The sequence below is a fragment of the Dermacentor albipictus genome, chromosome 7, assembly GCF_038994185.2.
Source record: "Dermacentor albipictus isolate Rhodes 1998 colony chromosome 7, USDA_Dalb.pri_finalv2, whole genome shotgun sequence".
In the NCBI taxonomy this organism is placed as follows: domain Eukaryota; kingdom Metazoa; phylum Arthropoda; class Arachnida; order Ixodida; family Ixodidae; genus Dermacentor; species Dermacentor albipictus.
This window is the reverse complement of record NC_091827.1, coordinates 56259253-56275382: the sequence shown is the minus strand read 5'-3', so window position 1 is coordinate 56275382 and position 16130 is coordinate 56259253. Positions and strand designations below refer to the sequence as shown.

At 48.8% G+C, this 16130-nt stretch overlaps 1 protein-coding gene across 1 annotated transcript in view; it reads left to right on the top strand.

Moving 5' to 3' along the window:
- Positions 1 to 1522: 1522 nt before the first annotated feature.
- Positions 1523 to 16130, top strand: part of LOC135906771 (uncharacterized) — a 63550-nt gene continuing 48942 nt past the window's right edge. The window contains exon 1 of the mRNA XM_065438351.2: positions 1523 to 2495. Coding sequence (XP_065294423.1) covers positions 2429 to 2495 — 67 coding nt within the window. The 5' untranslated portion in view covers positions 1523 to 2428. The remainder of the gene's footprint in view (positions 2496 to 16130) is intronic.

The window sequence follows — 16130 nt, the reverse complement described above, 5'->3', positions numbered from 1 at the left end:
TAAAACTATCGCAATGAAAGTGGCAGCGCAACTTTTTTTCCACGTGTCATTCAAGACATCGGTAGTTATTGCCTGAGAACAATAACATCTCTGAAGACGGCGTGATAGCTCGCAAGTCGTGCCTCACACGTCCGGGTAAAAAACAAAACAAGTATCACCTTTGTTTCTAGTGACCTTTTCGGACGGCAAAGCATGATTGAAGGTATCGGCAGGTTTTTGCCAGCAAATAGAGGATGAAAACACGCGATGTGGCGCAGGGTGTCTGTCATGTGGTGATGACGCCTACTGTTAAAGTACAAGAGGAATGAGGGAAATTGAAGGGCTCCATCGTTTCTAGTAGCAACCACAAGAAGTCAAGAGACAATGAAGCCAAAGAAAAGGGTGAGAAACTAGAGAGTGTCTTACAATTACCTTGACGGAAGGTTAATTGCACTACAGACTCCACGGTAATGGGCTGAAGGGCTAATTGCATTCGCTGTCACCTTACCGACAGTTGCAGGCAAGTGCCGAATTCTAGACGCTCAAGTATGCTGTCTAGTCATCTGTGATTTTCTCACAGCCCGGCTACTCTATACTCTGATTGGATCGAAGCGCCAACATGGTGGAATCCCACAACAGCATCCAGATTACCATGCACTCTATGTCAGTTGTTATCCGATCTAGCTTGTTTTAGCACCTCGCTGCGTGCATTTAACACTGCAGGGATGCTTACTACTAGAACCCTTCGTTCATTCCTCGCCATCCTCTTCCGCGGAAGCTATCGCCATGCCATCGGCCTCCGTACGCTATGCAGAATAACTGCTCTGGGTAGTAAACGATGCACACGCACTGAGTGACCTGGCCGGAGTGTTTCCGATTTTCCGAATGGGCTTATAGACCCTCGCTGCCAGTGGCTATTACCCCGTGCACCCCGTTCGCTCACTATCAAGAGGCGACGGGCAGCGGGTGCGCTCAGAGCGTCGTAATGGCAGACGAGAATGAAAACGCGATTATGCCGGTTTCGAAGCCGGCTCATCGTCCGACTGCCCCCATTTTGTTCTTCGCGCAATGCCGCGCAGTGTTATATAGTCGACGCTCGTATGCACCGGGTCTGCGGCGGTTTCGTGCATAAGCGTCAGGTTGCGGGAAGGTTTATAACGGACCGTATTCCTCCTCGTCGAAGGCTCGAGCACGGCGCTCTCGGAAATAACGGCGAAAAGAAACGAAACTCGCGGCTCGGCGGTAAGTGAGCCGAGTCAGGGCGGCTGAAGAAGGGAGGTTTACCATAGCTAGGCACTACGTCGCGGGACGGTGAGGCTACTACGGAGGAGTGCGCTAATCACGTGACCGCATATCGTCCAATGAGAGCAGTCCCCGAAGGCAAAGAGTCTCTCCATGGCGGAAACGGGCCGTCGCGGCGACTCGAAGGCGGCGTCGCCCCTCCGAAAATTGGGTCAGCGTTCCAGCGGTGCGGGAATCAGCAAAGAAAAGCGAAACCGAACCGAAAGGAAGCAAAAGCAGAAAAATAAAAGAGTGAAAGGAAAGATGAAATGCAGAAGCGGAGAAAAGTAAAAGGGAAAAGATCGTGCTTCGAAAGCTTCTGTGGAGGGGGAAAGGAGAGAAAGAAAAAAAGATGGTGGAAGGAGGTTGGACTCGACTGGAGGAAAAGCAGTTCCCACAGTATACTAGGCCGAAGAAACCCGCGTGCGGAGCAGAACTTGCGTTCACAGTCACCGTTGCTTTCGAAGGAGGCTTCGTTCGGCGAAGACATAGCGATTGAGAGGGGAAAGCGAGAGAGAAAGAGGGGTCATCAGAGAAAAGAAAGCTTCTTTCTTTTATCATTCTTCTTCTGGTGGTTTTACTCCTTGTGCATTAGCTCGCACATTTTTTGGCTCCGCGGTTTCAAGCGCGCCAGGAGTGCCATCGGATGCTGCTGGGAGCACATTAAGGACATCCTCGCTCGTGAGACGGCGGTTCCACGGTCTTCAGATTCGGGCACGGCACGTGACATTGCGACTACCCCGGGGCAAGCTTTCTGGTCTGTCGCCGGCTAAAATAGACGGTACGAGAGAGAGGTCTTCGGTTCCGAAATAGCTGCCTCTCTTGCGCGAATATCGGCTGGTCCTTACGGAAAAAAGAAAGGAAGTTTGAATTCTTCTCGACTGGCCAGAGACATCCGACGTCGGAAGACACAACGACGAGCGTTCACACCAGAGGAGGTCCAGAGCCTGAGTTCCAGTGGTGGGAGAAACCGAAGGAAACCAAGTAGCGGCCTGTTTGGTGGTGTGTTTTTGTTTTTTTCTTCAGTGAACGGAAGCTTGTTCTTGTGCAAACCAACAAGGATTACGCGTCCGTGGTAAGACTCTTGGATTCGCCAGGTCGCTGGCGCGGTGTGCTCAGCAAGGTGGAAGCCGCCCACGAGTCAACTCTGTGTCTCCTAGGAGCGACGATGATTTCCGTGGTGCGGGTACCAGGCAACGTCGCCATGATCCTCATGTGCGCCCTCGTTCTGATCGGTAAGTTTCAGGAAACCAAAACTCTGTATATCCCTTGCACATCGTCAAGGACGCTCTCTTTGCTATTCGGCTGTCGTGATTGATATTGTACAAATTGAATTCTCAAAAAGTTCGTAGGCTATAGAACGGTTCTCAAGAGCGGAGGTGATTCAATCGTAATGTTGGGAATGTTATTAGCTAACTTGCATTGCCAATGCCCAATAACCCTTGTGAATGAGAAGCATTGTGAATTCGGCCCAAGGTTCCCGTCGTCCGAAACAATCTGACACTCGCAATGAACTTTGAACACTATTTGCGTCTGACACTCTTCTGGGTTGTCTAGCCGTCGGAAGCTGCAGCGCAGCCACGACCCACGGTTCTTTCTTGGCGGCAGCGATAACACCTGTGCTAAAAAAGTAACACTTCCTCGTGGCGTACGTAAGGGTTTCCTTTATCGACCTCAATATCGAATTGCGCTCGGCCGTTGTCAGCGCGCTACATCTCTGGCGGAAATTGATTTTCGTGGTAACCTATCTTGAGTCCCGTACACGTCACTGAGGTAAGGCGTCGTCGTAACCAGGCCTTTCTTTTTTTTTCCTCAGAGGAAGAGATGTTACACGTGGGGCAATTTACCTTGCGTTGAAAAGATGAGACATGAACGTAGGAAGCGAATCGATTCATTAGAGATGCCGTCCTTAGTATAGAAGAACCATCCAGCAGCGGCCGTGATAGAACAAAGAGTCCATGTCAAGGTGATGGTGTCTGAAGTTACCATCATCTGAAGTTACCGTCAGATAGAAATCAGAAAACGCGGCCTCCGTGGACAGTAATGAGAAGTGAACCTCTCGACAGTCAGTGCCTGAACACATTGGTTTCTGCAACAAACTAAAGAGAGAAAAAAAGTTTTAGCGAAATAATGATTTTTTTTTACTTCCCAGTGAAGCAATCGAGTGCATACAAAAAGTTTGGCCAACGAAATCACTTTGGGGTTGCGTCGGAGGCCTACTGTGGTCCCGAATGTACCGCTTGTACGGGTACATCCGAAACAGTTTCGGTTCATCTCGAGTGAAGGTTTCCTGAAACATGCTTTAGAAGTGCTGTACGTTTCAAAAACAAAACAAATCAACAACAGTGTAAGCCAGTAGACGACAGTGTTATTAGCATGAAAAAGCGAGAGAGCGTGACACTCACTACATGGAGACACGATATATAGAAACGTGAGGCTAGAGCGCCTTGAGTTCACGCAGGGTAGGTGTAATTGGCGCGGGCCATTGTCCCAGGCATGCAGTGGACCTGACACATTTGCTGAACATAGCAAAGAATTCTACGCGCGGCATCGCAATGTCAAATCAATACGTGACTATATGGTGGCATGAAACTCCGTCATCCTTTATTGACCAGTATGACTGTGACGCAACATGTGGACTGTGTGTACAACAATGAGGGAATAGAGCGTAAGAAAGTGCGTTTGTAATTAACATCCTTTCGTATAAACAAACGCTTGGCGTGTTTATATGTATAATGAAAATGTGACTTGCGAGGGACATGTTGGCATCTCACGAAAGGCGATATGTCACCTAGCGGGCTGTACCCTTCTCGCCACGTGGCATCTCATTAATGGTAACTGTCGAGCGTAGTTGTTCACGAACAAATAACCAGGAAGGAATCTCTGTATCGCACGACCACGTCGAACATCGTATATGAGTGGTATTATAAAAACGCATTCAGCCAGTGGGAGGTCTGCACGCTTCTTGAATACTGCTTTACGTCAAATGCTTGTCATTCGCTTACATGCTGTCTATGCGCGTTGCCTAATAATATTAGGGAATAGTCTGTGGGGGTAATAGACATTGGCAATAGTCATTGGTGGTGGTAGTGACGCAGCTACAGGCGGTTCTTTAGCCTGGTAAACGAGGCCGGCGATAACTGCGCCTGCAAAGACTCTTTCCGGATACATGGTTCGTCACCTCACGTCTCAAAGTCTACCCTCTCCAAGAAACACGAGAAGAACGCGTAAGACCGCTCTTCGGATGATCTGACGAGGTGTTCTGTAAGGGTCCACCTCGTGGACATGTCCATTTCGTCTGCTGTTTAAGTGCTGATTGACAGTGGCGCCTGCTTGCTGCGGACGCGCAGCGCAGCCCAGCCATTCTGAACTTCAACAGCAGACGAACTGGACGTGTACATTATGCGGACTCTTACAGAACACCTCCCCTGGTGACCCTCTGGAAACACCAGACGTAAACTGCGCAGTCGTGTAAGAAACCTCTACACTTCTTGCGGCGTCAAGGACAGAACGCTTCACTTCGCAGTGTAACGCTGGCAAGACCATACATGAAGTGCTCCGCGTCGCTCATCATGCCGCAGTCTCCACAGAGCGGGATAGATAGGTTTTCAAGTTGAAATGCCCTAAGCTTCCGCGTGCGCCGATCCCGTTCTTATTCTAAAGAAGTAGTGTGCCCTCCTAGCGTGTTAGCCTTTTGATCACCGTGCAGAACTCATGCGGCGTCATCCAAGCATTATTATCATTAGTATTATATCAATATTACCATTATCATCATTATCGTATCTATATGCGTTGTGGTATACATTATCTGCGAATGTGTTTTTGAAGATAGCCTAGTGACGTCATTCTGCAATAAGTGTTGATGCATAAGTACTCAGGCTGCGTTCAGGTAGTCTGTAGATTATGCGCGCACGCACGCACGCACGCACGCACGCACGCACGCACACACACACACAAACACACACACACAAACACACACACACACACACACACACACACACGCGCGCGCGCGCGCACGCACGCACACGCACGAACGCACTCACGCGCGCACGCACGCACGCGCACGCACACAAAAAACCTGACCAGTTTCTATGGGTAGTACCTTGGTCTGGTCCCTTGTGTTGTTTGGCGCTGTTTTATTACCGATGTGAATTAACTAGCCCAAAAGTATGCCTTGGCCAGTTAAATTTCTATGGGCTGTATAAATAAAGTTCTTGCTAGGGCAGGCAGTGAAAACGGCACCCGCTACGTAATTAATTAACTGCTGAAGGAACAAATTATTCTCTCGAAAACAATTTGTTTGCGTCGATACTCAAATGGAAGCGCCGATGTGGCTTTCTGGGGCTGAGACTTGGACTATTGTAACATAAACGAGTGGGAATAAGAGAGATACGCCCATTACCTATCAGCACTAATTCATTATTGGGCACTGTTCTGTCATCTCATGCTCAACATTACCTGTTCGCGTGTACTCTACCGTTGGTCTAAAACGCGACATGAAGATTTGAGGTAGAGAAGCGAATAAGCGCGATTACTCGAGAATGCGATGTCACGTCGATGTCACGTCGATGTGGTCGCTAAAGGCAGCAGGAACTACGGTAAATGGCATTGCGCAAGAGCCAGAAATTACGCCGATGTAACGAGAACTGGAGACGACGGAACCAAAGTACGCATAATAGTTCTACATTGACGCGTTTTATTCCCCGTGTATAGCGTGGCGCTTCGATGGTTTTGCCACATAGCCCTCGACAATATTTTTTGACAGTGTTTCGTTGTGAATGCTACGGGCAGACTTCGTCGATGAGACAAAAGCCTTTTGAATCATCAGGGCTGCTGAAGAGCTGACGTCTTGACTTCTTTGTGACGCGGTGGTGAAACTCTTGGCTCTTTTGAAAGTTCTGGCGAGTGAAGACTTTCCTCTCCCGAACTTTCGAGAAGTGCGCGTGCAAGAGGACGCTAGCCAGATGTATTGAAGCCATTTGCGGCCATGCCTGCTGCGACTTGGCGTCTTCTATAAACAAACACTGGTTTTTCTCAAATTGACACTGACCGAGGGTGGTCGGTTTGCAACAAGCACTACCGATTTCCCCGTGCGTCCGACTGAACCCTTAAGTGACCCGCTCTGCCCTGGGTTACCGTATCGTTCCCGCAAATTTTCTCACTGCTCTGTTCGAAATGTTATTCAGAATACGGGGTCCATTTCGAAGTTATGTCAAGAGGGTACCCAGCTTTCGGTGCAGCCGAAGATGAGAATTGAGAAATTAAGATAAATTCTGCGGGGTATACGCGAGTATTGGTATTGTCGAGAACGCAGTGCTTCACTTTAGACGCTGTGTCCAACGCAGCAGAGTATAGGAGTTGGTGGAAAAAGATTCTAGAGATCTGATGCTCGTGGGTACGTCGCATTGCTATGACGCAACTTGGAGGAGGAGGAGGAAACTTCATTGCTCTGCGTATCTGATTTTGCGTAACTTGCGGAGCAGTTGGTGCTTATGTGGCATTGGTTTCTTTTTAACTCGTGCCCTAACACATCTGCGCTCTGCAACTGGAGCCTTGGCTGCCACGGCACTGTAATAACCTAGAAAAATATCAGTCCGGTATTCTTGAAGTCAAGTTTCACGATTTCTCGTATGCGTTAGGTGATTATTAGGAATGATAAAACAGAAAAAAATTTCGAAATATGATAACTGAAGAAATACCTGGTTATAATAAGCAGACGTATGCAGAATATTTTTCTGATTCTAAATAATAAGAAAAAAAAACTTACCGGAAGACAGAGGCGTAAAAAAAAAAGCTATCTTCCCCCTTCAACACATACGATCCTATCTGCTATCTGGAATTTCTTTCGACTGTGCCGCTTGAAAAGTAGTGAAAAGTGATAGTGAGACACATCTCTTGGTTGGTTAACAATGATCTGTTGATAGGGCCACCGAACCACACGCATGAGACTTTCTTTAAAGCAAACATGCTCCAGTAATCTCAGGAACGTCGTCTATTTATATATAAAAATATTATGGGGTTTTACGTGCCAAAACCACTTTCTGATTATGAGGCACGCCGTAGTGGGGGACTCCGGAAATTTCGACCACCTGGGGTTCTTTAACGTGCACCTAAATCTAAGTACACGGGTGTTTTCGCATTTCGCCCCCATCGAAATGCAGCCGCCGTGGCCGGGATTCGATCCCGCGACCTCGTGCTCAGCAGCCTAACACCATAGCCACTGAGCAACCACGGCGGGTCCTATTTAGCCGTGGTCGGGTATTTGAATGAACCGAATATCAATTCTAGAGCTAACTACTTCTATTTGAAGCAAACATATTTAGTTGGTTTTCGAAAAGTGACGTTGTCGCACCTTCAGTTATGATTCCCAATCAAACCGATTGCACGATCGATTTCTACTTTCTCAGCGGTGTTCATAGTATTTTGGAAACGCGCCAGAACGTGCGTTGAATCTCGTTGTCGCATCAAACGTTAAAGAGGCGCAGCGTATGCTCCAGTAAACTTTGGCCACTCGGGGCTATTCACGTCCGAGGACGGCGATATGCACGCCGGTGCAGCAGCTAGCCCATCAAGCGCACGCCTCATTCCCTCGTTCCACGTTTTCACACGCGGACCGAAAATAAACGACCGGCATTGCAGTCAGCCCCTTTTTTAGCGCCAGGCTCGCGTTGACTCGGCGAAATGAGCTCTCAATATAGCAGCAACGGCAATTTTTTTTTTTATGGCTGTAATAGCTAGGGTGCTAATTTTGAGGCAGCGTCTTACGGGGTTGTGCTCTTTCGACATTCCGCATGCCTGCGCGAGCGAAACGTTGCGTAGTCTTTTAGGAATCGCGGGCCCAAAGATGGCGGATGCTGTCGCTCCGGCGAAAAAAAAGAAGAAAAAGAGAAAAAGAGAGAAGGTTTTATGAACGTGCCGTTGATGTTATTTCGAGGGTGCGCGAGGGGGGCGCCTTTGGCGTACGCAAACCAGCCACTTGTGGACGCCATTTTCTAAACCTCGCTAATGAAGAGTTACCCTGAAAAGCGGTCTTTTCGGCAACACGCGTGCCGTCGGTGGTAATGCGCAAAGAATGTCGATGGGGGCGATCTTCCCACGCAGCCGGGACGCATATAGAAGTTCATGCATGCAAGCAGTCACGTGGTGAGTTGGTCCGCGGACGGGGCAGAGTCAGCGGCCGAATTCACGAAGATTTTCATTCTTAGGTGCACTCTGCCAGTGGCCACGCGCCTTCACTAATAATACGTCCAGCGTCAGCATTGGCTGAAATGTTATCTTATGAACATTTCTAGCGTAAGACGTTTATTTGTCAACACGGGACCAGATTACGCGCCCAGCCTCACAGACAGGGTTACACGGAATGCAAAAGTGCTAATGACAGTTACGACTAGATACTGTCTCAATTTGAATTATTTGACGGACTTCCCGGCTATACTTTGTGGGCACAGAGATACATAAGTTCTAATGGCTATGGACTATATTTTCTGAATTTAAGACTGCATACGCCATTTGGACGGCATGGACCTGGCATAGCCCTACTTCTTGCGAAGAAGCTTTAGCCCCAGGGCTCCTACCTAAATATATGGGAAACGAGAAATCGCTTTTCGCGGAAACCACTGCACCAAGTTTGACGAGGTTTGTTGCATTTAAAAGAAATAGTTTAGATCTAGTGACCGTTAGTTACGAAATTTCGATTTTTGTCGCCAATTTGTGAAATAAACATTCGCATATATTCCGAACTTTCAGAAAAGGAAACTACGAACTTTACAACTCTGTAACCCAGCAAAGAAAACTGATATCACTATTCTGTAAATTTCACATCTAAAGCGGACAAAATTGATATATTATACATGGCTTGCAAATAAACAATTATTTTAGGAGTAGAACTTTCGCACAGCGCTTGTAAACAATGTGAGACATTCACGTAAGATAGCAGTTGACATGTCAAATTTGTCCTCTTCGGATGCTCTAGCAGATGCGATTTACAGAACTGCGATATGTGTTCTTGGTGCAGAGCTATAGGAATTTGTAAACTTCGTACTTCTATGTTTTTCATAATTGCCCATTTCTAAAAAAAAAAGACATTTTTAGAAATTCAGGCCCTCAATCAAAATCCCGCTTCCGACACTCACTGGAATTTAACTTTATCTCTCAAATGCAACATATTTGATTAAAATCGGTCAAGGGGTAATCTCAGAAAAGTATTTCTGCGTTTTACATATACTCAAATGGGCTGCATCGAAGTTGGGCCCGAGCTAAACCTGCCTCTTAAGGGTAACAACCCTTTTCGATGCATTACAGAACAGTACACAGACAAGCTGCAAAATGCCGGCAGACATGAATGTTCTAACAAAGTTTCATCACAATATTTTCGAGTTGGATAAAATCCTTTACCAAGGGGAAACAATTACGGTTGCTTCGGAGCTCAAGACGCTACTGACACTTTTCCACCGCTACGCTCACTGCCACGTATCTTAAACCACAGTTACCCGGACTTAACAACGGTTAAGGTAATTTGCAGTTATGGCCTACCGCTGTTATGCAAATCGGCTCGGAAGATCTGACTGCACTAATTTCGACGGCAAATGGTATACCACTTGCCTAAACGGTGTCGAGTGTTCCTTGTGGGTGGCACATAATCGCGGTAGGCCGCAAGCGTGGCGCAGTTTTACAGTAGACGGGCGTGCCCGTGTAACGCGCACTATTACCTCACCGCTAGCGGCGGGCTCGACTTGTCCTTCAACAGTGCTCCCTTTGCTGGTCACCCGGCGCATTATCGTTTTCTTTCAAGGACGTTGTTCAATCCCGCCTGGCGAAGGAAGCAGTCGCGATTTCAGCACTCCACCAGATGTAAGCAGGCGATTTGAACCGGTGCTGCTATAGCTCGATGGCTATGACCATGTAGGAGTTCTAGTAACCGCCATGCGCTGTGCTTCGCATAAGACCCAGACGCGAACGTCGCGGCAATCGGTAACCACAGTTTTCACGAGGAAGACGTTCCCACGTTACAGCACCGCCATTCCATCGAGCAATTAAGTTCCACCGAGCGAATCGTTCTCGTGTCGCTGCTCGTGTCTTCGGAAGAAAACGAGGGAAGACGGAACGGCGAAAATTTTGAATAGCAACTGTTAATGTAAACGACGTTGTGACAGGGTGCAGGGCTACGCACTAGAAGATCCACACACTCGTTCTATTTGTTGCATATGTGTTGTGTTTTCAAAGGTTGGGAGGCAATCAAAGTAAAGGTAATCAAATTTTTCGATGACGCAATTTCTATTATTTAAATCGGTTACATTTTCTCTGTAACGTATACAGGTCTCATGAAAACATAGATTTTGCATCGTCTACTTTCCTATTGTCACTTTCAATTAGACCTTGAGTTTAGGTAAATGATTCGGAAATGAAGCCACCATTATTTAAGCATTGCACGTCAGAATGTTAGTGTAGTTTGCAGTGGCGTACTTCCACGCGGCATCCAATATCTATCGGCATACGGAAAGCTGTTCGTACGTTCAATTACTCGAGCTTGGGTTTTATACGTTCCAATACGAACTTGCTGCCGGACCCCTAGTGCAACAAGATTACGAAACTGCTCAATGTAAAGAGTTAATAGCTTCCAGCGGAGCTTGTTTCCTCGGCGTCCATTGCTATCGTCCTGAGGTGAACACGGGCTGGCTGATAGAGCCTTATAACACGACATCAGACAGCTCACATCATGATAGAATTCAAATAAAATGAAGACAGTCCAGCGCGAACTAAATCTGACATGGACGATAAGGACAGATACAACCGAAACAAGCGCAAGTGAAACTACAGTTTCGCTAACGGCACCGCGCAAAAACACGACGAAGAAGTGAAGCATCTCTTCCTCTTCGCCGTCCTGATTTCCCGTCTTTGCTTTTATTTCGCTCCAGTCACGCACTCGCAAACTGCCTTTCCGAGTTCTCGCTCGACGGTGCACGGGTAAACGCAAAAATCGTGCTTACCTCCCGTTTTATATATTTATTTTTTTCTTCTTGTTCGCCTCGACTGGACGGAAAGCGAAACGCGCTATTCCTGTCCCGATCCGCGCGGTGGGGTGACGCTTTAAAACCAGGAACCGTGCCGGCGTGAGCCCAGTCGACGACGGGCAGACGAAACTCGGAAGCATTGCGGGCATTGCGTCGTCTGCTAGTGGGCACAATGGATGTCTATCGGCGCTCAGGTTTGAGGGCTACCCCAAGAGGAACCAATGGCGCTTAATGGATGCTTCTTTAGCCGCTTCCCGTTGTTCGCAGAGGACGCGTCTGTGAAGGGTGCCGCTATAGTTCCTCCGCGACGTCAATGACCACAGCGTTAGGAAGCCGGTGAGGGCCGGCGACGTCTTTTGTTTGGGTGCCGAAGGCATATTATTATTAGCGTACCGTTTCAAAGTGTGCGTAGTTATATTTGAAAGATATGAATGTAGTAATGTCAAAGACCGCATTCCTTCAGAAGTCTTGATGAATTTTGAGCAAAGGAAAGGAAAAAGGAAAGGAATCACCACAGAGCCACTTGATTCGTATGTCAGAAGTGATACCGCAGAGCAGTTTTGTAAGATCTGCGGACAGTCATGCCAAAATATGAAGTATTTTGACACGGCTGACCAGGGTCGCACCCGAGGTCGCAGCAAGCCCTGCTTAATGTGTTGAAAAGCTTGTAAGCGGGTATTTAGAGTTTTTTCGGATGTGTATTTATTTCGTCCTTTTCTTGTGCGCAGACAATCTCTCTAAAAACAAATTTGTGTAGTGGTATGCGCAAGCTCGAAGTATATTGCCAGAGTGTGCGTGATTACTTATTGTTCAACTATACTGCTATGTGACTGTCGCTGCCGTGAGTAAGGATAGTCACAATGATATCAGATATTATCATGTGGTTATCGCGCTCACATTATCTTGAAGACGTGAACACATTGACATCACTGACACGCTAGCATTTTTAGACAATGGTCCTAGAATTCATAGAATCGGGATGATCTTACATTTGGAACCCATAATGCCAGGTATGATGCTAGTAGCAGTCTCTTAGGTAGGTGCCCTTTAAAGGCCAACTGCAAATAAATTTCACTTTTGCTAAATTTTTATCAATGTATGCATACGCCACTTAAAGCAACCTTGGCAAATCTGCGGTGATAGCAATTACACTATATTCTTAGTGTTTTAGTTGAGCGTCTTTACGGTACGCTCCGCTCCGAGCTGCCCCGCTAAGCCACAGCGGAGCGACGGGTGGACATTTCGTAGTTGCAGCGCCCCCTAGCCAAATTCAGGGTAATAAAAGAAAATAAAAACACCTATTGATCACTCTTACACGGTAAAACGTATATATGTATATATAAAGCTTATTTCTCCATGAAGTATCTAGACGTGCGCTTGTAATGCGTTACCAGTCCATTTTATCCAATCGAAAATAAAGCGCCGTTTTGGGGAACGCCACGTGTTAGCCAGCGCGTTTGCTTTCTGCATCCAATCCAATCCTTTCTGACGCCAACGCTAGCCAACGTGCTGCGCAGCACGCTCCGCTCAGGCAGCTTCTCGGCGGACCGTGTTCTTCGCTCCACGGTTAAGCGGACGGCGCATGCGCATTCGCGCTTCCGCTCCGCTTAACTGCTTAGCGGAGCGTAAACACGCTCAACTAAAACACTCTAATAACCCTTCTACCGATTGCCCCAACTATCCGGCAACCAGTTTGTCGAACGAGTGCTCGTCACAAGACCGACCCGTTGCATTTCCTTTCGTCCCCGCCAACTCGCTCCGATTTCTACTTTTAGGCTTCACTTTCTGAGCACGTAACCGAAGTTGCGTATACGTGCTCTCCGATACGCGCGTGCGCAGAAGTGTTTTCACTGTGCTTCGCCGCCGCTGACCGCCAACAAAAGAAGCACGCGCTGACGGGAAGTCGCAGTGTTTCTGCCGCGTTACCCAGTTACAAAAATTACGCTCGGCCCTTACGCCCGAAGGGACAGCCCCCCGTAGCGGCGGTATGAGTTTTCCTCGCATCCCAGTTTTGGGCGACTGCGCGTATAACGCTTTGCATGTTTGTTCTTTGCTTTGTTTTGTTGGCTCCTTGGGCGCCCGCGTGTCAGCGCTCGCGGGCAAGCTTTGTGCGTAAGCCGCGCGCGGTGTGGCCGCGAAACTCGCCCGCCTGCTTCCCCCGATGACGACATAGATTTCACGCTCTGATATCGCGCTCCAGTGCGAGCGCGAGGCTCTGCCCGAAGCAGGGCCCCTTTGCGAAAGAGCGCGCGCGCGACGTCGCCCGCGCTGTCCGAATCCACGCCGGTTCGATTGCTTGAGCAAGGCGATACATGAAAGCCTGATCGATCACGCACTGCGTCGTAGTTGGGCGGCTCGTTATGTGTACCTGCACTATTAATACCCCCCTGCCTCCCCCCCCCCCCGGTGGGTAATCAAACGCACGCGTTGGCGTCTGATCTCCTGATAAAATTATTTAGCGAATCTTGGCTAACTCTGCTGCTGAATTATCGGACGGGGACGTTTATTTCGCCCGGTTTTGTTGCAAATATGGTTCTTCAAACAGTACTAGTGCCTCGAATTCGTCATATTTAGCAATTACAAACAGTGGTCGTTGAAACACACGGCATAGAACTGCATTTGTAGCACTTCTAGGGGGGCAGCCGCCATCCTCTGTTGTGGACGGAAGGAACTGGCACAAACAACGGAAGAACAATCAGGATAACGCACAGCCTGTTCTTGTCGCATGCTTGCAAGCAGTGTTCACGAGCCAGTGCTTTGTTGTGAGCAGTCAGAATCCACGTCATCGAACCCGAAACAAAGCGCGGGCTACGCCTATGGCTCGGTTCGAGATTAATTATGTACGGTTCCTCTAAACGGCTGTGCGAGAGTAGAGGATTACGGCCTAGTGTTTCGTCTGACACAGGTCGGTACAGCGTAATGATTCCACTCCATATTTTTATTGCCATAGCAAACTATATGGGCACTCCAGGCGCATTTCTGCCGTCGGCGTAGCCGTGAGGTTCCGTATAAAGTCCAAGGGCGATGATATCGTCGCCGGGTGCCGTGTGCTGTATGTGCGAGTGAGAGGGTGCGATGGTGAGCCGTCGAATGCGGCTCGATCTATCGTGCGCCAGCGAGGAAGGCGGGGCGGAAACGCGCCCTCTTCTGTCACGCGCGAGGCACGCAGGGGAGGCGAGGGAGAAGGGGGTGTTCGTCTCCGGCGGCAGCTGCTACGGCGCCGCCGTGCGGGCGTCGTATCTCGAAAGCGATCTGCGACGTGGCCAAAGTTGCGCGCCTGCGCGGGTCTCGTCCTCAAAGCGATCTCCGATGTTTGCAGAGTGCTCGTAGCGCCGGTAGCTTCGTGCGCGCTGTGCTTTCGACTTTTCGTTCGCGTCGAAGCGAGAGATGCACGAAGGTCAGATCGCTCGTTGCTGCTGCCGCGATTCCTCACTCCAGCGTTTTCACAGGGAGTTTCCGCGGTCATCGAGCGAGATGTGTTCACGTTTACCTGTGCGCTCGTGAACCTGTGCTCGGTAATTGAGTTAGTAAGCGAATCTTAACAAGTTCATACGGCCAATAAAACTGCTATCCTTGCTTCGTACAGCTATCGACTAGTTTGCTATCCCAATCGATGCTTCGCCATTCAGGCGAAACTGCGACTTTTTTTTAGAGCGCAGCTCTTAGGCGCCCGTCCCTGCGTTTAGCGTCGGCGTGCCTCCTAACCAAGCGAACAAGCGTAGCGAAGAATGAAAGAGCGAACCCGGAGCGCAGCGCGGGATGAAAGAAAGGCGACAGCGAAGGGAGCGCGAGGAGGAAAGCGGAGGAGGAGGGTGCCGCAGAACCATGAGAAAGAGAGCGGGGGAATAGAGTACGGCGAAAGGGTGAGGAGGAAAGGGGAGTGCCGCATGACGCAAGCTCCGCGGGGGCGATCCACTGTGCATGCGCTACTTCGCCTGCGCCACCTCCACCTCTGCTAGAGAGTGCGCTCCGCCCGAGTCACGCGCACCGGTGTTCTTTCTTTCTGAAACCCGCCGTGGTTGCTCAGTGGCTATGGTGTTAGGCTGCTGAGCACGAGGTCGCGGGATCGAATCCCGGCCACGGCGGCCGCATTACGATGGGGGCGAAATGCGAACACACCCGCGTACTTAGATTTAGGTGCACGTTAAAGAACCCCAGGTGGTCGAAATTTCCGGAGTCCCCCACTACGGCGTGCCTCATAATCAGAAAGTGGTTTTGGCACGTAAAACCCCATAATTATTTCTTTCTGAAGAATGAGCGACGCAACCGGTGGTAGTGTTTCGTCTGCCACCGCTGCTAAACACTTCAAAACACTGCGCTAAAACTTCGGATCAGGGAGTATTATAATCGTCGGTGAACTTTTTTTTTCCTTTCTCAACATTGCCAGTGGTCCAAGCTGCGCACCGTCGGCCGTGAGTGGTGGATTATAAAAAAATAGTTACGGAACCGAGCGGAAACGATTGCTACGTTATACTAGCATCGCTTTGCGTTGCTGAAAGTCCGTTAATAAGCGTTTCTTTAAAAGCGGTTGCGTAGAGAGCCTATACATGCTCCATAGGGTTGTCCACCGGGCCTTTCCAGACAGCGAAATGTTGGGTTTCGAAATGAGTGCTTCATGTCGCGCATTTAAAGTTTTGGGCAGAAAGACGAGATTTCCGAGCCTTTGATTATTTCCATAGAAATAAAGGCTTGAAACCATCAAGCCGTGGGTGAAATGCGCTTTATTTCTGCGCACTCAGTTAAGCGTCTACGAATACTCCTGAAAACACTCGGAGAAAAAAACAGCACTGGGAGCCATGTGATTACGTAGGTTGCAGGCACTTGGTCCCTTTGCGGAAGTGTGAGGCATCTGAATAACTC